Raw genomic sequence first — 26,975 nt, 5'->3', positions numbered from 1 at the left:
ATACACATGCACACACACACATATATTATTCTAGTTGTCCTCACTTCTCTTCCATGAGGGACAGGAAGGTTTTGTTTTTCAATTACTCAGTATTCACCTTCCTTTTAGTGACTTTTTTCATTTACATTGCTGCAGACATGGTGTACACTATTTTCTCTCTCTCTTTTCCCTCTAAAATCAGCAAACAATAACATTAATGTTTTTAAAAAAAAGTTTTGAGTTCCAAAAATTCTCTCCTGCCCTCCAACCTCCTCCTCCACCCATTGGGAAGGCAAGGAATATGATATCAGTTATACATGTGAAATCAGGCAAAACATATTTCCATATCAACTATGTTGCAAAAAAATTAGAAAGCAAGAAACAAAGTAAAAAAGTATGCTTCAATCTGCACTCAGAGTTCATCAGATTTCATCAGAATATGTATAGTATTTGTCATCTCAGGTCCTTTGGAATTGTCTTAAACAGAGTATCCAAATCTTTCATAGTTGATCATCATTACAACATTGATTGTAAGTGTATAATGTTCTCCTGGTTCTGCTCACTTCACTTTGTATCACATCATATAAATCTTCCCAGGTTTTTCTGAAATCATCTCTGTTGTCATTTCTTATAGAATAATAGCATTGCATCACAGTCACATACTACAACTTGTTCAGTCATTCCCTAATTCATGGGCATCCCCTCAATTTCTAATTCTTTGCCATCACAAAAAGAACTACTATAAGCATTTGTATATAAGGGTTCTTTTCATTTTTCTTTGATCACTTTGGGATATAGATCTACTAGTAGTGGTATTGCTCAAAGGATATACACACATATACATATATATGCATACATACATATATGTTTATATGTCTGCTGAGTCACAGTTTTATAGACCTTTGGTCATAGTTCCAAAATATTCTCCACAATGGTTGGGCCGATTTGTAACTCCATCAATGATGCATTAGTGTCCCAATTTTTCCACAATCACTCCTGCATTTGTCATTTTCCTTTTCTGTTATGTTAGCCAATCTGAGGTGTTAGTTGTGATAGGTGTGAGTTGTTTTAATTTTCATTTCTCTAATCCAATAATGATTCAGAGCATTTTGTCTTGTGACTACTGATAACTTTGATTTCTTCTGAAAACTGTCTATTCATATCCTTTGACCATTTATCAATTGAAGAATGGCTCTTATTTTTATAAATCAGTTCCCTATGTATTTGAGAAATGAGGCTTTTATCAGAGAAACTTCCTATAAAAAAATTTCCACTGTTTCTTGCTCTCCTTCTAATTTTGACTGCATTGGTTTTGTCTGTGCAAACACTTTTTAATTTCATGTAATTAAAATAATGCATTATATTTCTCATGATCCTGTCTGGCTCTTGTTTGGTCATAAACTCTTCCCTTATCCATAGGTCTGACAGGTAAAATTTTCCATGCTCCTCTAATTTGCTTGTGATATTACTCTGTATCTAAATCATGTACCCAACTTATGATGGTATATGAAATGAGTTGTTGGTCTATGCCTAGTTTCTGCCAAACTGCTCTCCAGTTTTCCCAGAAATTTTTGTGAAATGGTGAGTTCTTGCCCCAAAGATTAGATCATTAGGCTTATCAAATACCAGGTTACTTTGGTCATTTACTACCATGTTTTGTGTACCCAACCTATTCCACTGATCCACCACTATTTCTTAACCAGTACCAGATTGTTTTGTTGATTACTACTTTATAATATAGTTTGAAATCTGGTATTTCCAGGCTATATTCCTTCATGTTTTTTAATCATTGATTCTCTTGATATTCTTGACCTTTTGTTTTTCCAGATGAATTTTGTTATTTTTTCCAGCTCTACAAAATAATTTGCTAGTTTGATTGATATGGCACTGAATAAATAAACTAATTTAGGTAGAATTATCATCTTTATTATATTGACTCATCTTACCCATGAGCAATGAATATTTCTCCAATTGTGTAGATCTGTCTTTATTCGTGTGAAAAATATTTTGTAATTGTGTTCATATATTTCCCAGAATTGTCTTAGCAGGTGGACTCCCAAGTATTTTATAATGTCTGCAGTTATTTTAAATGGAATTTCTCTATCTCTTTCTTACTGGGTTTTGTTGACAATATATAGACATGCTGGTGATTTATGAGAGTTTATTTTATATCCTGTAACTATGTTAACATTGTTAATTGTGTTAACTAGATTTTTTTAGTTGATTCTCTAGGATTCTTTAAGTATACCATCATATCATCTGCAAAGAGTGATAACTTTGTTTCCTTGTTGCCTATTTTTATTTCTTCAATTTTTTTTTCATATCACTGTTGTCAGCGTTTCTAATACAATATTGAGTAATAGTGACAAAAATGGAATCCTTGCTTCACTCCTGATCTGATTGGCAAGGTTTCTAGCTTATCTCCATTACAGAAAATGCTTGCTCTTGGTTTTAAATAGATACTTCTTATCATTTAAGAAAGGCTCCATTTATTCCTATGCTTTCTAGTGTTTTTAATAGGAATGGGTGTTATATTTTGTCAAAAACTTTTTCTGCAACTATTGAGATAATCATATTATTTTTGTTGGCTTTATTATTGATATGGTCAATTATGCTGATGGCTTTCCTAATAATAAACCATCCTTACATTCCTGGTATAAATCCCCTCTGGTCAGAATGCATGATCTTTATGATATATTACTGTAGTCTTGCTAGTATTTTATTCATTTTTTTGCATCAGTATTCATTAAAGAAATTGGCCTATAATTTTCTTTTTCTGTTTTTGCCCTTCCTGGTTTAAGTATCAAAATCATATTTGAGTCATGAAAGGAATCTCATAGGACTCCTTTACCTATTTTTCCCCAAATAGTTTATATAGTATTAGGATTAATCATTCCTTAAATGTTTGGTAGAATTCACTTGTAAATCTATCTGGTCATGGGTTTTTTTTTCTTAGTGAGCTCATTTATAATTTGATCAATTCCTTTTTCTTAGATAGGGTTATTTAAATATTCTATTTTCTTTTGTGTTAATCTGTATAATTTATATTTTTGCAAATATTCCTCCATTTCACTTAAATTGTCAGTTTCACTGGCATATAATTGAGCAAAAATAACTCCTAATAGTTGCTTTAATTACATCTTCATTGGTGGTGCATTCATTCTTTTAATTTTTGATACTGATAATTTGGTTTTCTTCTTTCTTTTTAAACCAAATTAACCAATGGTTTATGAATTTTATTGTTTTCCCCCCATAAAACCATATCTTAATTTTATTTATTAGTTCAATGGTTTTTTTTTTACTTTAAATTTTATTAATCTTTCCTTAGATTTTCAGGATTTCCATTTTGGTGTTCAATTGGGACTTTTAAGTCTGTTATTTTTCTAGGTTTTTTTTTTTTAGGTTACATGCCCAATTCATTGATCTATTCTTTCTCTCTTTTGTTGGTGTATGCATTTAGAGATATAAAATTCCCCCTAAGTACTGAGTACTGCTTTGGCTGCAATCCAAAAATTTTGGCATGTTGTCTCATTGTTATTATTATTTTTAATGAAATTATTGATTTTTTTCTATGATTTTTTCTTTGACTCACTCTTTAGGATTATGCTACTTAGTTTAAAATTAATTTTTAATCTATGATTCCATGGCCTTTTCTTTATTAAATTTAATTTTTATTGTATTATGATCTGAAAAGTGTGCATTTAATATTTCTGCTTCTCTGCATTTGTTTTTGAGTTTTGTGTCTTAATACATGGTCAATTTTTATGAAGATACTATGTTCAGCTGAGAGAAAGGTGTACTCCTTTCTAATCTCATTCAATTTTCTCCAGAGGTACATCTAACTTTTCAAAAATTCTATTCCTCTCCTTAGCTTATTATTTATTTTATGACTAGATGTATTTAGTTCTGAAAGGGAAACATTGAGGCTCCCCACCAGAATAGTTTTATTGTCTATTTCCTTCTATAACTCATTTAACTTTTTTTAAAAACAATTTGGATGCTATATCTTTCAGTGCATATATGTGAAGGAGTGATATTACTTCATTATCTATGTCTCCTTTAAGTAAAATGTGGTTTCTCTGCTTATTTCTTTTAATTAGGTCTACTTTTTCTTTGTCTGAGATCACGATTGCTACCTATGCCTTCTTTTTTTAACTTCAGCTGAAGCACAAGAAGTGTACTCCAGCCCCTTATTTTAACTATGTGTGTGTCTCTCTGTTTCAAGTATGTTTCTTATAAACAACATATTGTTGAATACTGGTTCCTAATCCATTCTGCTATCTTCTTCCATTTTATGGATGAGTTCTTCCCATTCACATTCGCAGTTATGATTACTAACTGTGTATTTTCTTCCATCTTATTTTCTTCTGTTTATCCTTCTCTCTCTTTTTTTTTACCTTGTTTCTACTCAAATGTTTGTTTTGTGAGCATTACCTACCTTATTCTGCTTTCTCTTTTATTACCCCCTCCCTTCTCTTCTCCCCTTCCCCTCCTGCTTCCCAGTTGAGTAAGATAGATTTCTATACCCAACTCTGTGTGTGTGTGTGTGTGTGTGTGTATTCTTCCCTCTTTAAATCAATTCCAATGAGAGTGAGGTTCAAGCCTTCCCATTGTTTCCCTCTCCCATGTAAAAGCTGTTACTTGCATGCTTCTTTTATTGCACATAATTTTCCCCATTCTTCTTTTCCCTTCCCCTTAATCCCAGCACATCCCTTTTTCTTACCCATCCATTTTTTCAGATTATGCTTACATAATTGGCTCACTCCTGTACCCTCTCTCTATGTAGAGTCGTTCTGACTGCCCAAATAATGACAAAGTTCTTGAGAGTTACATGTATCTTCTTCCCATATAGGAATGTAAACAGTTTAACCTTATTGAGCCCCTTATAATTTCTCTTTCATGTTTACCTTTTGATGCTTCTCTTGAGTCTTGTATTTAGATGTTAAAATTTCTATTCTCTGGTGAAGGATTATAGTCAGTTTTACTGAGTAGGTTATTCTTGATTGTAATCCTAACTGCTTTACCTTTAATATATCATATGTAGGTATGTGGCTAAGTGGCCACTAGTCACAGTCTTTAACAGGCACAGAGGCTGTGAGTTTTGCCTCTTGGTTTGTGCAATAATAGAGAGTGGATTAGGTGATGGGACCTTTCTCATCCTTAGTCTTCTATGTTAGTAATCCCAACCTACCTGGGCCCTTGGTGGTGGAGGGCTGCATAGCTAGTATTTTCTTAATGAGTACTTCTCTTTGGTTATGTAGATGAACTGAACTATCTCATGAGTTTAGAAAATCTTTGGATAAGGAGAAATTCTTGGAATGTTATTTATTACTAATAGCTATAGATGAGGGGAAGCCTGAGCTCATGGGTACAGTACAATGACTAACTAAAGTACTCATTGTTAATAAAGTTCCAATGTCAGACCAGAAAGCATATAAAATTTAATTATTAGAAAGTCAAGAGAGGTAGTTTGATGGAGTGGATAGAGAACTGTCCCCAAAATCTGAAAGGCTTGGATACGACTCAGTGACTCTGACCAGGTTATTTTATCTTTCAGTGCCCCAGGCAACTCCCCAAGACTCTAAATTGCAGAGCAGGTGATTATGATTTGTACTGGTAGGAAGAGGATTGTTCCCTCTAACAGGAAAATTACAGGTCAAGTTCAAAAAAAGCAAAAGGAGAAAATATACTCATTCAGTCAGTCAATATTTATTAAGTGTCTACTATACACTAGATACCATACTAAGCCCTCAGGATACAAAAAGAGGCAAAAGACAGTCCTTACCCTCATGGAGCTCCAAATCTAATAGGGGTGACAATATATGTACAAACAAGCTATGGAAAAGATAAATAGGACATAAATAGGAGAGACAGCACTAGAATTAAGAGGGGTTGGAGAAGGCTTCCAGTAGAAAGTGGGATTTAAAGGAAGCAAGGGAAGCCAGTAGGTGGAAATGAGGAGGGAGAGTATTCCAGGCATGGGGGATAGACAGAGAAAATGCCCAGAGCTGAGAGATGGCACACCTTATTCATGGAACTGTGAGACCAGTTGTTCAAAGAGCACATTGAGTGGGGAGTAAGGTGTAAGAAGACTGGAAAAGGGGAGGGGGATAGGTTATGAAGGACCCTTGAATGCTGAACAGAGGATTTTATTTTTGTTCCTGGAGGTAATTGGAACCACTGAAGTTCATTGAGTAGGAGGTGACATGGTCAGATCTGCACTTGGGGAAAATCATTTTAGTGGCTTAATGGAGGATGGATTGGAGTGGAAGGAGACTTGAGGCAGGCAGACCCACCAGCAGACTATTGTTAGAAAAAAGAAGGGGATATATTAAAAACTTGTTGTAAAGGTAAATGAATGTATTATTAGGAAAGTATCAATGAAACGTTTTTTAAAAAATTCACTGAAGATAACAGAGGAAAATTCAAATAGGGATACAAATGAGCAGAATTGTGTTAGAACTACCAAGTTACATTTAATAGATACTTTACATCTACTTAATATATATCCAAGAGGTAAAGGAGTAACAATCCACTGTCTCATATACAGCCTTCTTGTCCTATTCTTTCTATAAGAAAGTGTTTGTATTTGTCAAAATGATTTGTCAATTTGATAATTAGAAAAATAATATTTTTGAAGTGTTTTTAAGATTATAATAAAAAAATAAATTTCTATTTCCTCACAGACACTGAAAGCTGCAGTGAAGAAATGCTTGGAAAAATCCCATCAGAAAAATATAAATTCACTTTCTTTCCCTGCTCTTGGAACTGGGAGCATTGGCATACAAAAAGAAGCAGCAGTTCATATTATGTTGGAAGAAGTTTTACAATTTTCCAAGGACTACCCAAAAAAAAAACTCCTTGTGAATTTTGTGATCTTTCCAAATGACAGCGAACTATCCAAGGCAAGATATATAATTGATTCCGCTTGGGCAGCATTGCACAATTTGCCATTTGCTTGTGTTGCCTTCCTCTAGGAGGGGTAGGGATTTGATCTGTGGATCCAATTGGATCAATTTCCTTGATTATAAGAAATTCCTTGTTTAAGAAATCCCTCCTACTAATTCAGGTTGGTAGCTTTTCTGCAACTTATTGTTTTAGACTAGAGCACTGCTTAGAGCATTGAGAAGTTAAATGACTTGCCCAGCATTTCATGGTTAGAATGTGTCACAGGCAGACATTGTGTTTTTGTGCAAAACCTACCAGATTTAGATTCAGAAGAAATTCGCTCTAGTCCTGTGCTAATTACTGATTAGCTATGTGGTCTTGACCGGGTTAATCTCTCTGCAAAATGGTAGTACTGGAGAAGATGATCTTTTACATCCATTCCAATTCTCATAGACTGTGGTTAACACAACTGGTCTTCCTTCTCTGTCCTTATTACTACCTGTTCTTTTCCTTCCCACTCCTTAACTGTGGATATTCTTTCATCTTGATTTTTTTTTTTTACCTTTTGCTCTTCTCTCTCTACACTGATTCCATCAGAGAACTCATTCATTCTCCAGGTTTCAATCCTGGCTTCTGTATCAATAACTGCTAAATTTGTATCTCCTATCCTCTTTGCTGGACTGAGCTCTAATCCTATATTTTTTTCAATTTCCTTTCTAAAAATTCTATTTTACTTTTCAATTTATAGGCATTTATTTTATCTTTCATTTACCTTACACCCCAATTTCAAAGAAAAACAGAAAGACAAAAACCTTGTAACAAATATGCTTAGTCAAGCAAAACATATTAGTTATTTCCAAAACATACCTCTCATTCTGCATCATGAAGCCATTGCCTCTCTGTCGGGAGAGACATAGATCAGTGCTCTGAAATCATGCATGGTCATTGCATTGGTCAAAGATCTTAAGTTTTTCAAACTTGCTTGTCTTTACAATATTGTACTTATTGTATAAATATTGCTCCTGGTTCTGCTCTTTCCACTCTGTATCAATTCATACAGGTTTTCCCAAGGTTTTCTGAACCCATCCCTTTCATCATTTCTTATGTCACAATAGTATTACATTATATTAATATACCATTATTAGTTAACCATTCCCCAATTGATAGGCACTCTGGTAATTTCTACTTCTTTGCAAATATAAAAGAACCGCTACAATTATTTTTATACATGTACCGAATTCTTCTGATGAAATTTGAAATCTGGTACTGCTCTGTCCTCTTTGTTCCTACATTTTTTTCATGATTTCCCTAGAGATTATAGATTTTTCTTCCTCTAGAGGAATTGTTTCTTTTTCTAGCTCTATAAAGTAATCCTTCGGTAGCTTGATTGGCATGGCACTGAATAAGTAAATTAATTTAGGTAGTATTGTCATTTTTTATTTTATTACTTTGGCCTAACCACAAACAATTAATATTACTCCATTATTTAGGTCTATTTTCATTTTCACAAAGAGTGCTTTGTAGTTGCATTTATGTAGATCTTTTGTGTGTTGGTATTTGTACTGCAAGTATTTTGTACATTTTAAACATATTTTTAAATGGAATTTCTCTATGTGCTGTTAATATACAGAAGATTTATATGGATTCATCTTATGTCCTGCAACTTTGCTGAAGTTATTATTTCAAATAATTTTAGATGATTCTCTAGAGTTTTCCAAGTAAATCATCATATAGTCTGCAAAAAGTAATAATTTAGTTCCCTTTTTGACCTTGCTTATTCCCCCAATTTCTGTTCTTATTATGATAGCTAGCATTTCTAGGATAATATCAAATAGCAGTAGTGAGCATAGGTATCTCTGACCTTATTAGATAGGCTTCCTGTTTATCCCTATTACGTATAGAACTAGCTCTTGCTTTTAGATAAATATTACCATACTAAGGAAAGGTCCATTTATTACTATGTGTTTTAATGCTTTTTCACAGAAATCACTTAATTATATCTGGGCTTCAGTTCCTCATTTGAAAAATGAATGGATGGGCTCTAAGGTCCCTTCCAGCTCTAAATCTTCAATGTTATCTGTATAAGAACCATACGGGTTCATTTAATAATAGCTATTTCATTGATTGACAATCTCTTTTACTTATTGCTTCTTGTAGGCTTTCAGAAGTGAGTTGGCCAAGATGAAGACCAAGCAGATAGGACACATGGCACCAAAAATGAATAAAGAAAGTGATAAAGAGCTCAAAGGTAACAGTAGACATTCAATACATTACTAAGTGAACAATGTCTTAAGAAAATTGAATGAAGAAGAGCAAAGACATGGATGACATTGATGCGATGGCTGATGATGGTATTGATCATCCCACTTAAGTGTCCACACATTCTGCTATGAACACTTCTAGACTTAGCCCAACTCTTGCATCCATTAATTCAGTTCAACAAGCATGAGCTCAAATGGCTGTTATGGAGGTGGTGGGAAGCACTGGATTCCTGAGTGTATAGGGAGGCAGATGCTCAACTCACAAATAATCAAGGGAAGACTAATTCTTTCTAAAAAAAAAAGGCTTTGCTCTTCAGCTGCCATTACCAAATCAGTCACTGCCTTTCGTGTCCCTAATGTCGGGTGGATAGGATGGATAGAGGCCAGCACTGAGACTGTGAATGAGGAAGACCTGAGTTTGAATCTTACCTCATACATTCATAAGTTGTGTGACCTTGGGCAATTCCTCTAATCTCTCTTAGCCTGAGTGTTCCTATCTGTTAAATAAGGATAATAACATCACTTCCCTCAAAGGGCTGTTGTTAGCATGAAATGAGTTAACATATGTAAAGCATTTTCCAAACTTTAAAGAATATGTAAATTTTAGCTATTGACTGAATTTTCATTCCATTACCAAGCTTACTAGAGTTTATTCATCAATATCAATTTTGAAAAAGACCTGGTAGGTGAAACTAATACAAATTATTGAGGATGAGGTGAGTTTAGAAGTCTGTGACATAAGCTTATCACTAACGTTTTAAGATGTTGAAGTGGTCCCTAGTGAGATCTCACAAGATCTAGGCAAGTGTTTTCCTTTACCCCTCAAGTTTTCTAACAGGTGTGAGATGTTTTCATCTCTGCCTTATGATCTGACAACATCCAGGCATGGGTAAACAACACTAAAATATACTAAAATAGAAGTCTGATAACTCATTTAAAATGAGATGAATTATTTATTTCTAGATACTTAGTGTGGCAACTCCTAACACCTTCCATTTATACTTTCTGTATCTTGTGTGCAAATATATGTTCGCATGTTGTCTCCTCCATTAGAATGTGAGCTCTTTGAGGGCAGGGACTTTGTTTTAGGTTTTTTGGTTGTGATTTTTACTTTCTTTGTAACCCTAGCACTTAACAGTACCTAGCACATTGTAGGAGTTTTATAAATGCTTATCAACTGACTCACTATAGATGACAACTGTGATGAGACCTTTTAGTCTCAGAGAGTTGCTTAAGGTTTGAGAATTTAATTAATTAGAGGCAGCTAGGTGGTGCAGCGGATAGAGCACTGGCCCTGGAATCAAGAGATTCTGAGTTCAAATCTGGCTTCACATACTTACTAGCTGTGTGACCCTGGGCAAGTCACTTAACCCTGTTTGGAAAGAGAGATTTAATTCATTATCCCCTGGCCTATAGCATTTAAGTGTCAGAGGTTTGATTTGGGCCACTTCTTCCTGAATACAATTCCAAAATGTGTTCTGTGCTGCTATAAAGATCCAGCCTCAAAGACATGAAGACCTGAGTTGATGTTTGCCTTATGTTAATTACAGAGAAGACAGTGCCCTACATTGGTAGAGGAGTTTTCTCATTCATGAGGAAGCCAATGAAATGACAGGTCTAGTTCTAATCCCTTTGAATCAGTAAGAATGATCAATCAGGACAAAGACAAAACTAAAGGAAGCATTTACCTAATAAATAATGGCACTCTTTACTTTGTCTGTAACTCTTAGCTCAGAGTTCCCAAGGCTCTGGACTCTTACTGAATACATCTGATCCTAGATACTAACCCAAGAAGATCATTGTCTTTCTTGGGTTTTTTGTCCTCACTCAGTTGATTCCAGGAAATCTGCAAATATAGTTTACAGTTTATGTAAGGTTTCCACAAGTGTGGACTAGAAAGTATCTCTAACTTTTGTATAAGCAATTAAGGTAATAATATAAGGAGGATTTCAAAAGACAGAGATGGGGGGAGGGGCAATGTCATTCTAGGTGTAGGGGAGGGAATGAACAAAAGCAGAGTCAAGCCTGGAACATATCCTGGGAATCTAGACTACTAGTCTAGTATGGCTGGGGACTAGCACATAGAGGAGAGCAGTATGAGGTAAGTATGGCACCAGAGACTGGAAGACCTTGGATGAATGAATTAAGCTTCTAATAAATGCTTTTTTCAACATGTCAGAAACAGTTAAATGTTGGGAACACAATGAATAAAACAAGATAGTACTTGTTCTCAAGGAGCTTACATTCTAATAGGTTAGATTCTTCATAACATTCTAATAGAAGATGAGGAGAAGGGATAAGGGAATATGCATTTATGTATTGCTTACTATGTTCCAGGCACTACACTAAGTGCTTTAGAGATATCTCACTTGATCTTTGCAACAACCCTATGAGGTAGGTGTTGTTATTATTCCCACTTTACAGTTGAGAAGAGATTAAGTGATTTGTCCAGGGTCACAGACTGGATTTAAACACAGGTCCTCCTGACTTCAGGGCAGCTAGATGGTGCAGGAGATAGAGTCCCAGGCCTGCAGTCAGGAATATTCATCTTCCTGAGTTCAAATACAGCCTCAGAGACTTCCTAGCTATGTGACCCTGGGCAAGTTACTTAACCCTCTTTGCCTCAATTTCTGCAACTATAAAATGAGCTAGAGAAGGAAATGGCAAACCACTCCAGTATCTTTGCCAAGAAAACACTAGATGAGGTCACGAAGAATCAGACATGAATGAAACAACTGAACAAAAACTTTCTGCCTCCAAGCCCAGCACTTTATCCATTAGCTACCTAGCTGCCTTTTTTGCATGTATTTTATCCATATTTTATATATATATATATAACATATACATACATATGTGTGTATGTATGTGTATATATATATATGTGTGTGTGTATATACATATATATATACATATATATATATATTTATATATACATAGCTAAGATAATACATATATGAGAGTGGTGGCCAGGGAGGGGATTTTTGGTCTGGTAAGTCACAAGAATAGTGAGTAGGGTCATAGGCCAATCGATTGCTATATCCTTGATGTATCAACACTGGTAGTGTTGATTTGATTACTGAAGGCTGGTCTAGGAAATTTGGACTTTATTTAGCAAGTAACAAAATATTGTTGAATCTCACCCCTACTCAGTGAGTTCTAAGCACTTCCCACTACCTTCAGATGGCTAGACGGAGGTTTGTTTCATCATTAGACTTCCCAAGGTAGCTCTGAAATATTTTAGAGTTGTTTTCCTTTATCTTATTGGGATTATTAAATCTATTGTTTTCCTGGTTCTGCTTACTTCACTCTGTATCAGTTCATACAAGTTTCCCAAGTGTTTCTGAATTTTTCATATCTGTTGTTTCTTACACTGCAATAATTTTCTGGTACCTTCACTTGCCATAATTTGCTTTCATTTTCTCCCATTGATAGGAACTCATTTTGCTTTTAGGTCCCACTGAAGATTTTTGAGGACAGGGCATACAAGAACATAGCAGTGCATTGAGAAGAATACTTGGGAAGTGGTATAGAAGAAGGATTGATTGATGGATTGAGGCAGGAAGGCCATTTAGGAAGTTAAAAAAGCAACAATAATAACACACATACAGTGTTTTAAAGTAAAATTTCTAGTGGCTCTCAGAGGCAGATAGTGCAATTATTACTGTTTCCATTTTATAGATGAGAAAAATGAGGTATGGGAACATTAAAAGACTTGTCTAGTGTTAGTTACATAGTGGTAGACCCAGGACAATAAGGGCAAAGGAAATATGGGTCTGGATTAGGGTGGTTTTAGTTGGAGTCAGAAGAAGGGATAGATGTGGGCGATGTAGTAGAAGTAGAACTGCTAATATTTGGTAATTGATTAAGTAGGGTGAAGAAGAGGGAATAGTCAAAGATGACTCCAAGACTGGGAGCCTAGGATACTAGGATGATGGTGGTGCATTAATAGAAATAGAGGAGTTAGGGAAGCTTAGGTTTGAGGGAGAGGAAGAGAATATGTATTTATTAAGCATCTTTTGTGTGTCAGGCACTGTGCTAAATGCTTAACAATCATTATCTCACTTGATCTTCACAACACCTCTGGGAGCTAACTGCTACTGTTATCCCCATTTTACATTTGAAGAAACTGAGACTAAGAGAAGTTAAGTGACTTGCCTAAGTCATACTATAGTTAGTGTCTGAGGTCAGATTTGAACTGAAGTCTTTGTGATTCTAGGCCCAGCCTAGAAGATACGAAGATAAATAGAGCTTTAGATGTTAAATCTGAGATACCATCAGGACTTCAGATGAACCAGTTCCAGCCTTTATTGCTTCATAACTTTCTAAGTGATCATCATGCCTCCAGTCTGAACCTCAGCTTACTTCTTTGTCAAATGGGGATACAAGGGACTTTTAGAAATATAAGACTGGAGCCCTTGAGGATGTGGGGCAGTTATAGATTTGAGAGTCATTTACAGAGAGAGATTATTCTGAGCCAGGCCCTGACTGTTGCTGCTCTAGTGGTTCAATTTGTTTAACATTTAACAGAAGGAAGTTTACTTACAAGCAACACAAAAAAATGATTAGTAAGGACATGTCATTGATTCATGTAGGCATAGCTTCCCTGGCTCTGTGTTTGCCATGGTGGGGACTGGTCAGAATCATGTGTAAAGCTTTTGGAGCGCCACATTCATTGTGTACCGTTTCTATACTTAGGTGACAAGGCTATGTCAGAGACTTCATCCTGGGTCTCCTGGATCAGCCAAGTCCTTAGGATGTTTTTATTACCTTTTCAGGAAAGATAAACAAAACAAAACACTAGATTAGCTTGCATGAGGCTAGTTGACACTCCTGCAGCAAAGATAATAATAAAAGTCATAGAAATGGTGGAGATCACCAAAGTAAAACATGAGAGAGAGACAGAGACAGAGAGATAGAGGCAGAGATAGATGAGGGAGGAGCGAGGGATGAAGGAGAGAGAGAAAAGAGAGAGGTAGAGATAGAGGGGGAGGAAGAGAAAGACAGGCAGAGAGAGAGAGAAGAGAGATAGAGACAGGGGAGGGAGAGAGGAAAGAGACAGAGGCAGAGATTGAGAGAGGGACAGTGGAATGGGGAGAGACACACACACAGTGCATTTGGAACAGAACTTTGGAGTACACACACTCACACACACATTCTAAGGAACAGGATGAAGAGTCAACAAAGTCCGAGTATGCAGGCCGGTAGGAAAACAAATTGCAGAGTCAAAGGAGTTAAGGGATGAAGACAAACAAAAGATCACTGGATTTTGTCATGCAGAGGTCTGTAGTGACTTTGGAGACAGCCATTTTAGTAAAATGGTGGCAGCAGAAGTCAGATAAGGGAGCTGATAAGTGGATGGTGAGAAAGTTGGAGCAGAAAGTATAAACTCTTCTTTCTAGTAAATTAGACAATGAAGGGGGAAGAAAGAGAATTATTTGAGGGCCCAGTGGGGTCAAGGTTTCTTAGGATGGGGAAATCTTATTATGTTTATAGGCTAATGTGAAAGACCCAGAAAAAAGAGAATGAAGATACATGAGTGGGAGAGCAAGGTTATGGAAGAGAACAGATGGAATGAGATCGTGGACATGGAGGGAGGTGGGCAGCTTTAGAAGAGATAAGTATTGTCTTTTCCTTTGAGACAAGAGGAAAGGAGAAGAGGAGAAAAGATGTCTTTGGTGGGGTGTACAGGATGTGACTCCATTTTTTTAAAGCCCATTTGGCCTTGGTATTTCTGTTCATTGTGGTCTTTTCAGTTCCACCGTGGTTCAGAGAAGGGCAAGAAGAAGCTGAGCTCGAAGAAGCCCAACAACCTTTGATCCACCTCATAGGGAACAATGAGGAACAACTGGTTGCTGCTAAAAAGTGGATTGTCAAGTTGTTGCGGGCCCAGGAGTGCTGTTTTATTGAAGACAATCATATCTTCTACCTTGGTAAAGAGGAGCACGACCGTTTGTCTTACCTAAAGAACAAGTTTGAGGTTTCCATCTCAGAGGAGATCAGCTCTGGGAAGGCAACACTGGAGATTAGAGGAAAACCGAACAGCATCATTCCTGTGATGCTGCATATTGAAAATCTGCTGTGGGTTGTACAGAGAGCCTATACAGAGAAACACTATTGTAGGCTAGCAGGTAAGTGCCTTGTCATTCAAAACCAGTGAGAGAAGCCATAAGACTCTTTTGTAGTACTTCTTTTAGCGTTCATGTGTTGATCAGAGGACTGTTAAAAAATTTTTTTTATTCTTCTTTTCCTTTCTTTCTTAAAGTAGATCATTCTGTCCATGGCCTTAAGATGCTAAAATTTAAAATTAGAATGTAAATTTCAGTTTTTTGTTCTGTGCTATTGAATCATCTCTAAGAGGTACAGTGACCCTCTCTGCCTTTTCACTTATAATAATATTAGAAGTCTACATAGAGTTTTAAGATTTGCATACATACATTATCTCATTTGATCCCCACACAATACCATGAGCTATTGCTTCCATTTTACAGATGAAGAACCTGACACAACCAGTAGTTTGTCCAGAGTCACACACAGGCAGCTAGGTAGTACAGTGGATAGAGTTTCAGATTTGGAATCAGGGAGTCCCTGACTTAGAAACGTGCCTCAGACAAACCCTTTGTGTGGGATTCTTGGTAAGTCATTTAATCTAGCTCAGCATCAGTTTCTTCATCTGTAAAATGGTGTTAGTAGCACCTCCCTCAGAGGGTTGTTGTGAGGAATGAATGAGATTTAAAAAGTTAAGTGCTTTGCTAACCACAGAGTCCTGTGTAAATAGTAGCTATTATCATTGTTGTTACTGTTATTATTATTATTATTAGTCTGGGATCCAAACCAAGGCTTCCTACTTTCAAATCTAATGTACTCTCCTCTAGATTAGTGATAACAAACTCAAATAGAAACAGACCTCTCTGGGCCGAATGTTAATTTAGAAAACCGCAAATTATAATTTTCCGTGTTTTATTATATTTTTATTTGTTTTATTAAACATTTCCCAATTACAATTTAATCTGGTTCGGATTGCACTTGGAGTTTTGTGAGTGTATGGCAACAAGTCTGACTCCTCTGCCCTAGATCATTTTGTCTAGATACACAGGAACCTAGATCCTGGAAATGGAAGCAAGTCTCTTATTTATCAACTCCCATAGTCTAGGCTTTGTGCTTTCTAATTCTCAATTTGAGCCTTGTAACATTCACAGGATCACTGTTCTAGATCTGCAAGGGTCATAAGGGGTCATCTAGTCCAATACTCTCAATTTACATATACGGAACTAAAGCCCAGAGAGGCAAGTGACTTTCCTAAGGCCATACAGGTAGTTAAGTGACAGAACTGCAACTTGAACTCAGGTCTCATGACTCCAATTTCAGCACTGCAAGTTAATGTCCACTACCTCTCATCAATGGTTTGTGAGTGGCTATTAGGTCAGTGCTTAAAGAAAGCTACTTGCTTCAGCCAGGACCTGAATGCTAGCAATACCAAATCCCTGCCTTATATAGGAGACCATTCTTCTTTCTATGACAGTTCCTAAGATAGTATGAAATACTCCTTCAAAAATTAAAGTAATATCACAGAACTGGATTTGTTTATTATAACATGGAATTGTCCAAAAGGTAATTAAAGGCCTGGGACCAAGGAAAGGAGCAGGTTAATTTGGCACATCCCTGTACTAGGTGGCACAATGGATAGAGTGCTAGGCCTGGAGTCAGGAAGACTTATCTTCCTGTGTTCAAATCCAGCCTCAAACACTTCCTAGTTGTGTGATCTCAGGCAAGTAATTTAATCCCATTTGCCTCAGTTTCCTCATCTATATAATGAACTAGAGAAGGAAATGACTGACCACTTCAGTACCTTAACCAAGAAAATCCCAAATAGGGCCACAAAGAGTTGGACACAACTGAAAGGACTCCACAACAAAAATGACCTTCAATAAGTTGATAAATATATAAAACTTATGACTAAGAGTAGTCTTCTCATCTTAGCAGGGTTACAGGATAAGGCCTTTGTCCTGGCCTTAAAGATACTCCAGAGGTATTTTTCCTGCAAGCAGATAGCAATGTATTCATGCCTACCACCCACTGTACAGCTTTTGTCCATAGTCTTCCATAGGTCCACCATAGTATGGGTTGGGGTCAGGGACAGGAAGAAACTCAGTGTGCTGAAGGTTTTCCTTCCATTCCATTAATATCTCATTAAGCAAGCATTTTGGCTGTCCATTGGTTGTTCCTCTTATTGGATATCCTCTTACAACCTGGCTATGGCCACCAGGCATGACCAGCCCTTCTTTCTCTTGAAGATCTCCACTTAGAGATATAACATGAGTTCTTGACCCTTTTGTGCCATGGGCCCCTTTAGCAGACTGGTGAAGCCTCTGAACTTTTTCTTAGAATAATGTTTATTAAATACATAAAATAAAATACCTAGGATTATAAAAGAAACCGATTACATTGAACCAGTTATTATAATTTTTTTAACATGCATTGATCTCAGGCTACGAGCCCCTACTTTGTAAAGTATGAAAATCCCCTTTTAGAATCTTTATTTAGAATCTTGGTCACTTCTTCTTGATGGCTATGAAGAATGATTTTAACCTAACTTTGTTAGTCAATGAAGGTGATTGACTGAATTATGGCTTTTGTAGACTGAGCATCACCTGAAGTCTTATAAGAATGTAGGTATATATGAAAACATTCCACTCAAACATTCCAATAAATTGTATATTTCTTTCTTCAAAGTCAATGTTAATAGCAGAAAGTAATAATACGTGTGTTGTTTAATCTAGGTCTACTAGATTACAGATTGTGATTGTAATACAACATTGGGCCTGCATAAGGTAGAAGAAATAAACATCTGGGGAAAACATTATTGATGTCTTTAAAGGCATGGAAGTGATGGACAGTTAAAAGGTTCAAGATCTATAACCATATTCTCAACCAGATTGGGCTTTAATTGATAACATGTAATTTAAAACATTTGAATATTTAAAAATATGCCTTTTTGAGTGAAGGGGTCATGTCTTATTAATAACAAGACACAGGAGACCCATAGTACAAGCCTATCTTGATCAAAATTATCTAAAGTCCTTTGATTGATTTGTTAAGGATGAGTTCTCAAGGCATTATGTGAAAAAACTTGACCAAAAGTAAGATTATACTTTTCAAGGAAAGATAAGATACTCAATGGTTTAGTCAGTCACATTGCTTATATTTACTTCAATCACCATACAAGACTTTCAGTTATTTTACTCAGTTTGCTTAATTACCCAATTACTTACCAGAGGGGGAGTGTCCCTACTCTGATTTCTAGTCTGTACACTGAAAATCATCACAATTCTCTTTGATGCACAATAGCAAATACTCAACATACTGTCCAAACTGCTCAAAAAATAATCTTTCCACAACTAGGATGTTAGAAAAAAGATGGTGTATCAACAATCCATGAATAAAGATTGAGGGGACTTGGACCAGGGCAGACAGACCCAGAATCCTGGGCAGTGATGGCTGGGGATCAGCCCCCATCTGATCTTATCCTTAGGGAGCCTGCAATCAGACCCCTCTGGTTTCTTCTTAAACTTTGGCTGATTATAACTGTAGGCTTGGATTGTTTAACCCCTTCACATCTAAAATTATGAGAATTAGGTTTATAATTTCCTCTCTCTCTAATATTTTTCCAAGTTATTTTTTTCTTTCTGCTGTAAACACGATACTATGTTTCTTCAGTTCCTTTAGCTTAATCTTTTTTTTTCTCCTTGACTCTACTTTCACAAACTCTTTTCCTTCCCCCATCCCTTTGCCTTAGGGTTTTGCTTATTACTTCTTTTTTTTCTCTTGCTTTTATCTGCTTATGTAATTTTCCCCCTTTCAGTCAATTACATTCTCTCTTCTTTTCCTCCCCTTCAACTATTTGTATTTATTAGTTTTAAAATTTTTCATTGTTGTACTCTTTTCCAAAAAGGACTCCTCTCCCTCTCTTCATTATCTGTCCTCTCTTTCCATCTACTTTAGATTATCATTCTTTGACTCATGACTCCTATATCTAGTCTCTCTCTTTTCTCTTTATTCCTCAGGCAATAAGGCTTCTAATGTCTCCATTCCAAGCTTTCCCCTCTATGCAGTTTCTGCCTTGTAGGGTTTGTCTCATGGATTCCCCTTTCCCACTGTGCCTCATTTCCAGAATAATGTCAACTATTACAGGGGCCAGACCCTTGGTGGGTCCCCTTTCCCACCAGGTCACTGATTATGCAGCCCACCACTGATCTATACCTTTCTCTGGTTACTTCCCTTCCCCAGCTTGTTCTAATGCTTCAGGAGAACTTAAATTATTTCTTATATTATCATATCAAGATTTTTTTTGATCATAGCTTTCAGGTAGTCCAATTATTTTTATGTTTTCTCTTCTTGATCTGTTCTCCAGATCAGTTGTTTTCTCATAAGATGTTTCACATAATCTTCTTTTTTCATTCTTTATATTTTGTTTTCTTATTTCTTGGTCTCTTATAACTTTGCTGGCTTCCTTTTGCTTAATTCCAGTTTTCAAGGAGTTGTTTTCTTCCTTAAGACTCTGGATCTCCTTTTCCAGTTGGCTAACTTTCTTTTTAAAATCTTGTTGTTTTTCTTGGATTGTTTCTATTTTTAAAAAAATTGTCCTCAATCTCTCTCATTTGATTTTTAAAGTCTTTTTTAAAAGTTCTTCTATGAATTCTTTTTGGGCAGTGACCAATGGACATTACTCTTTTGGTTAGGAGAGGCTTTTTTTCCTTCAGTATCCTCCTCTGAAGATGAACTCATCTTCTTTATTCTCATAGTAACTTTTTATAGTTGGATTCTTTCTCCTTTGCCTGCTCATTTTTTAAAAAAATTATAGCAGTTGTTATTGTAATCACCTCTACTCCTGGCATATGGGGGATGGTGCTTCTGGTCTCAAGTCCTCCTTCAGTTGTCTCCTCTGGCTTGGAACTGAAATGAAGAACTCCACTCTCCTGTAAGTGCCCACAGCCAGCTGCATACTCACCCACTGCTTCTTCACTCTCTGCATGTCTTGGTTCCTTCTCTCCCAGGACCACTTCTTAGCAGCACAGCTGAGCCTAGCATCCCTTATAAGCAGAGGTTCCCTCAATCTTCTCCTGTTCACACCCCCCAGCTCCTCCCACTGTCAGGGAGGTGAAAATTCCTATGGCTGGGGCTGAGGCTACCTCCCAGCCCAGGTAGCCCCAGGGCTTGCTGATTGCTGTTTCAGTGGAACTAGCCTGGAAGTGTTTATAGGAACCAAACATTGGTCCTGAGATATTTCTTCAAATCTTCTCCTGTTGTCCTGGAGAATCACTGTTCTGCCCCAACTCTTGTTTATTTTTACCACTCTACATTCTCCTTGAGGTGCAATTTTATTATTTTTTTTGTAATCTGGAGAGCTTGGAATTTTCTGACCTACTGCACCATCTTCCCAGAATCCTCTCTGTTTTGCAGTTTTTAAAGCACTTGTCTCAGAAGAGCCTTGTGAGGTAGGTAAGCCTAAGCATTATAATTCTCATTTTAGAAATGGGAAAAGCGAAATTTAGGTTTTACAGCTAGTAAATAGCAGAGCTTGCTTCATACCCAGATCTAGGGCATATTACTCTACGCTATAGTTGCTCCTTTGTATTCCATGTACACTATATAGGAAATGTTCAATCAAGGATTGTGAAATCAAAGGCAGAGTAGTAATGAAAGAAAGAGTAAATCTCAATGCAATCATTCAATTGATTTATTCATTCCTTTATTCAATAAACATTCACTAAGTTGTGCAGGAGGAGACTGTGCTGCTTAGTAGAAATTTTAAGAAAAAGATAAAAAGAAAGTCAGTGGCAGTTAAGTTGTACAGTGAATAGCATGTTGGACTCAGCATCAAAAAGAACTGAGTTCAAATCCTACCTTAGACACTTTCTAGCAGTATGATTGTGGGCAAGTCACTTACCTCTCTCAGATTCAGTTTCCTCATCTGTAAAATGGGGATAGTATTAACACCTACTTCACAGGGTTGTTGTGAGGGTAAAATGAGATAATATTTATAAAATATTTGGAAAACTTTAAAACACTACGCAAAACCTAAAATTATTTTTGTTGCTATTATTATTAATTATAGGAAAGAAAAAAATCCTGTCAAATTCCTTGCCTTCAAATAGCTTATGTTCTAATGGGGTGGAGGCAGAGAAGTTGGACATCACTCTCTTCAGTACTACTTCATCAATTTTTGGTTTTTTTGTTTCTTTTGTTTTTAGTCTGAGATTTCATCAGAATAAGAGGCAGAATAAGATGGGCAGAAAGTTTATAACTTATGGTCTTAGAGAGTTGCTGAGGGGCATTGAGAGATTGAGTGGTATGTCACTGGTCACACAATAAGTATCAATCCAGGTCATGCACCCAAGTATTCCTGACTCCAAGGCCAGCCCTCCATATACTAGACCACACTGAATCTCTCTGATTCATTTTATTCCAATGTGTAGCTTTTATAGAGGTCATGTGGCATGTTGGTTAAGAGAGCTAGCCTCAGGACCAATCAGAGAGCAGCTCCTACTTATGACCCACATTGATTTCACTTGTGACTCTGAGTAAGTTGTTTAAGCTATCAGTGCTCTAGACAAGATTCTAAACTGCAGAGAAGGTGCTGACCTGCATTAGTTCAGGGAGTATTCTCACCTGGGAGTTCACTATATCAATGAACAGGTCCAGTCCCTATCCTTTTTAATCTCTAAATACAAACCAGCATTCTCCTAGCTAAACTTCTAGTTACCATTGAAATTTCCTAGTTTGCTTGATGCTTATAAGCATCTCCACTACTAGAGCATGACACTCGGGTTTCAAGGTTTTATCATCTTCCCCCTTGTGCTAAGTGTTCTAGAAGCAAATAGTTAGAAAGACCTAGAACTCATTTTCATTTGGTGATTATCCTCTGATTTTTCCTAATTAATCTATATTCAGTTGATTAAGTGATAATACCATAGAGTACCTCCTCAGCTGCTAAATCAGGAAAGGGAAAGGAATTTGTTCTGGGATTTTATTGGTGGAGGGAACTTTCAGGTGCGGAAACCCTTTCTACCCATGCAGGTTGGCACATTCTCTGCAACTTATAGTCATGGAGAGTGGCTTGAGGCAACTGAGAGGTTAAGGACTTTTCTAAAGTCATACAGCCAATACCTATCAGAAGCAGGACTTGAACCCAGGTCTTCCTGTCTTTGAGGCTAGTTCCCTATTCACTATGTGCACTATCGCTCAGATGTTACATAGGTGTAAATAGCAGATGCAAATAGTAGCTCTGCCCTTTGTTGCTGACAGCCCTAGTGGGCTGCAAAAAAATCACACTGTAAAAGTAATTTCTTATGATCAACATCTCAACTGGTACAGCCCTTTCATATTAGCACTGTTTTCCCCCCAGGCATCCATTTCAATTGCACTCTGCAACCCCAAAGGCTGCATCATATTCATAATTTGTGTAGCTATTCCCTTATTGATGGGTATCTTCTTTGTTTCCTGATTTTTGCTACCAACAAAAAGAGCTGCTTTGAATATTTTGGTCCTTTCCCTTCTCTCTTCGACTGCATGCTCTTCCCAATACCCCACACTGCCTTTCAAGACACCATGGCACTCCCTACCTACTGTAAATAAAGGGAAGGATGCAATTTGGGCCGTGGTTAGTGTTACCTGGTATGATCTGGATTTTGAGTTGTTAATCTTTTCATAGACTACAGTCAATATTTCAGAGATTGTTTTTCTTCTGTCTAGAATGCCAGTTCGCTATCCTGCCACAAGATAGAAATTTGTTTGAGCTGGACTTTTGGAAGGAAAAGAAACTCTGGGAAAAGAAGATAGAGTTTGAAAAAGTGGGTTTGGAAGCACAGAAGGTAATAACCATAACTTAAGTGAAGATGATATAGAGCAAGGTCTCACTAATCATAGTCATTCAATTTAAATCACTTACTTTTTACTAAAGCCTTGGTGATTTGGTTAAATGAAAACCTTAGCTCCTGATGCCTATGGTACAATTATTCACTTAGTAGGACTAGTGAGTTAAGCTGTGTGCGCACGTGTGTGTGTGTGTGTGTGTGTGTGTGTGTGTGTGTGTGTGTGTGTGTTGGGGTGGAGAATGGAGTAGAATAGGGAGAATGCAAGTTGGTGGCTTAAAGGGCAAAGATTAGAAACAAGAAAAAGTCATCTGAACTATTCTTTTTGTCCATTCCAATGAATAGAAATGAGCTAGAGGTTGATGGTGAGAGTAGGAGAGGGGCTTAGAGGCTTTGGGGTAAAAGAATTCCATAATTTAATTCAACAAGCATTTATTAAAAAACCTACTATGTGCCAGGCACTGTACTAAGTGCTTAGGAAATAGAGAGAAAATGACAGTTGCTGTCCTCAAGGAGTTTGAATCCTATTGGAAGCTGGGTTAGGGAATTACTAGTGACCAAGGGATCAATCTGACATTAATTTGATATTAAATGCAACTGGTGTGAAAAAAAAACCCATGCCTGTTAGCCTTTTCTTTTTAAGGGAGTCAGGGAAAAACCTGCCGCCCTTCTCTCCACCCACCCCTTTAATCAGTTTGTCTCATTTCTTTGGCTAACAGGTTGAGATGGTCCATAATGTCATCCTTTCTGCTGCCTTTGAAAACAAGAAGATGATTCAGAGTAAAAAAGCACATGGGAACACACGCCGTATGCTATACCAAGAGGTTCCACAGCACTTCTGTGACCTTGTAAGCAAAGTTGGCTTCCAAAGAATATACTCCATGCCTCCGGGTAGGTCTCAACCCCTTTTGTGATACTGTTCCAGCCCACTGGGGAAACTGGCAAGCAGATAGCAGCTAGAGGGATCTCAGCAATTACTCAGAGACTGACCCTCTTGTTCAGGGTTCCTTTGATCCAGCTGTGGCAAAGGGACTTTGGAGAATTGCTTGCAAAATCACTTAAAATTTTGTGTCACTATTTTCCTTTAACATTTTTTTATTTTTATTTTTATTTTTTTGCTGATAGCTTTTAAAAATTTTAATTTCATTTCCTTTCTTCCTTTTTTTTTGCTTAGAATTTAAATAAGATCATTCCACTGATTCTCTTTTGCCTCTCCCATCCCCAAGTAGAATGTGTATTTTTCACAGCAAGCTAGAGAAGAATAAAATTAAGCTCCCTGGGACAGTTTCCATTGCTCCAAAGGGAGATTTTTTGAGTTCATAACAACAACAGAACAGTTAACTTTTTAAAAATACAATCTAATTTTATTTTTAATTCTGCATTCCTTCCCTCTCTCACCTATTGAGAAAGCACAAAAAACAAACCCATTAAAAATATGTAATCAAGGAAAACAAATTCCTGCATTAGCCATGCTGGCCGTCTCCTCAATTTGCTTCAATATTCTTGGGAGTCCATCACTGCTCTGTCTCAAGGTGGAGAGCATATTGTTGATAAGATTTTCCTAAGCCTTTCAAAGTTGGTTGTTTCAATGCTGTCATCACAATATAGTCATGTATAAGTTGTTCTCCAAGGTTCTACTCACTTTTCCCTGCATCTTTCCATTCAAGTCTTTCTAGGTTTCTCTGAAACTATCCCTTCATCATTTCTTAATTCACAATAATATTGCATCACATTTCTATGCCATACTTGTTCAACCATTTCTCAGTTAACAGACATCCCCTCAGTTTCTAATTCTTTGCCATATATGAAAAGAGTAGCAACAATTTTTTTTTTTACACATTAGTCCTTTTCCTCTTTTTTTGATCTCTTTGAGGTATAGATCCAATAGCAATGTAGGTGAGTCAAAAGGTATGCACAGTTTAAGAGCTTTAGGGGCATAATTCCAAATTGCTTTCCAGAATGGCTGGACCAGTTCACAGTTCCAGCAACAGTGCATTAATGTATATTTCCCCAGAGCCATCCAGTATGTTTTTTCCTTTTTTTTTTTTTTGGTCAACTTTTCCAGTCTCACAGATGTGAAGTAGTACCTGAGAGTTGTTTTAATTTGCATTTGTCAAATTATCAGTGATTTGAAGCATTTTTCAATATGGCTATTGATATTTCTTCTTCTAAAAAGTACCTATTCATATCTTCTGACCATTTATCAATTAGGGAATGGCTCTTACTCTTGTAAATTTGGATCAGCTCATGATATATCTTGGAAAGGAGAATGTTAACAGAGAAACTTGCTGCAAAGGTTCGCACCCCCTGTCCCCAATTTTCTGCTTCTCTTCTAATTTTAGCTTGCACTAGTTTTGTTTGTGCAAAACCTTTTTAATTTTATGTAGTCAAAATTGTCCATTTTAATCTACTGTGAACCTTTCTATTTTATATTTGGTCATAAAGTCTTCCTATATCCATAAATATGACAAGTAATTTCTTCCACGCTCTTCTAATTTGCTTATGATGTCACCCTTTATATCTAAATCATGAGCCTCATTTGGAATTTGTCTTGCTAAATGGTGTGAGATGTTGGTCTATATATTTCTGTTAGACTACTTCCCAATTTTCCCAGGAGTTTTCGTAGAGTAGTGAGTTCTCGCTCCATTAACTGGGATCTTTGAGTTTGTTAAATACTAAGCAACTGTGTTCATTTGCTTCTGTATATTTTGTACCTGATCTGTTTTACTGATCAACATCTTTATTTTTTACCCTGTACCAAAGTTTTTTGATGATTTCATGATATATTTTGAGATCTGCTATGGTTAGACCCTCTTCCCACTTTTTCCAATAATTTCTTTGATATTCTTGACCTTTTGCTCATCTAGATGAATTTTACTTAGCTGATGAATTTTTTCAAGCCCTGTATTCTTTGGTAGTTTGCTTGATTTGGCACTAAATAAGTAAATCAATTTTGGGAGTATTGTCATTTTTATTATATTGGCATGACCTACCCATGAGCATTTACTATTTCTCTAATTAAGTAGATGTGCCTTTATTTATGTAAAGAGAATTTTGTAATTATGTTCACATAGTTTCTATGTGTGTCTTGGCAGGTAGCTTCCCAAATATTTTATTGTGTTTGTAGTTATTTTGAAGAGAATTTCCCTTTCTATCACTTCCTGCTGGATTTTATTTATAAGAGAAATGCTGATGATTTGTGTGAATTTATTTTATATTCTGCAACTTTGCTGAAGTTGTTAATTATTTCCTATTGATTTCTAGTGCTTTCCTTTCTTTCTTTCTTTCTTTCTTTTTTTCTTTCTTTTTTTTTTAGGCAATTGGGGTTAAGTGACTTGCCCAGGGCCACACAGCTAGTAAGGGTCAAGTGTTTGGTTTGAGGCCGGATTTGAACTCAGGTCCTCCTGACTTCAGGATCAGTACTCTATCTACTGCACCACCTACCTGCCCCAAAGTGCTTTTTTTTTTTTTTACAGGAATGGATATTATAACTTGTTAAAAGCCTTTTCTGTGCCTATTGATATAATCATGATTTTTGTTGTTTTTGTTATTAATGTTATTTGTAATTAATTATCAATTATGTTTGTAGGTTTCCCAATGTTAAACTAGCTGTGCCTTTCTGGAATCAATTCTTTGTCATATGTTGCTTTGGTCACCTTGCTAATGTTTTATTTAAATATTTTGCTTCAATATTCATTAGAGATAATGGCCTCTAGTTTCTCTATTTTGACTTTCCCTAATTTAGATCTCAAGATTATATCTGTGTCATAAAAGGAATTTGGCAGGACCTCTTCTTTCCCTATTTTTTCAAACAGTTTGTGTAGTATTGGAATTAACTGTTCTTTAAATGTTTGATGGAATTCACTGGTAAATCCATCTAGTCCTGTTTTTTGTTTTCCCCTTGGGGAATTCATTTATGTCTTGTGTTATCCTGATTGTGTTTCCACAATATTTGAATTGTTTCTTTCTGGCTGCTTGT

General features: G+C 36.4%; 1 protein-coding gene across 2 annotated transcripts in view; it reads left to right on the top strand.

Annotated features, from left to right (window-relative positions):
* The window catches only part of PARP9 (poly(ADP-ribose) polymerase family member 9), a 46,961-nt gene that overhangs the window by 15,934 nt on the left and 4,052 nt on the right, over positions 1-26,975 (top strand). For both annotated transcript variants that reach the window (XM_027845210.1, XM_027845211.1), the window contains exons 5-9: positions 6,666-6,884; positions 9,025-9,115; positions 14,882-15,256; positions 22,878-22,996; positions 23,716-23,887. In XM_027845210.1, coding sequence (XP_027701011.1) covers positions 6,666-6,884; positions 9,025-9,115; positions 14,882-15,256; positions 22,878-22,996; positions 23,716-23,887 — 976 coding nt within the window. The remainder of the gene's footprint in view (positions 1-6,665; positions 6,885-9,024; positions 9,116-14,881; positions 15,257-22,877; positions 22,997-23,715; positions 23,888-26,975) is intronic.

The sequence above is a fragment of the Vombatus ursinus genome, unplaced genomic scaffold (genome assembly GCF_900497805.2).
Source record: "Vombatus ursinus unplaced genomic scaffold, bare-nosed wombat genome assembly UNPS02014959.1, whole genome shotgun sequence".
NCBI classification, from domain to species: Eukaryota; Metazoa; Chordata; class Mammalia; order Diprotodontia; family Vombatidae; genus Vombatus; species Vombatus ursinus.
Note: the sequence above shows the minus strand (reverse complement) of the source record. Positions and strands in the feature narration are given on the sequence as shown.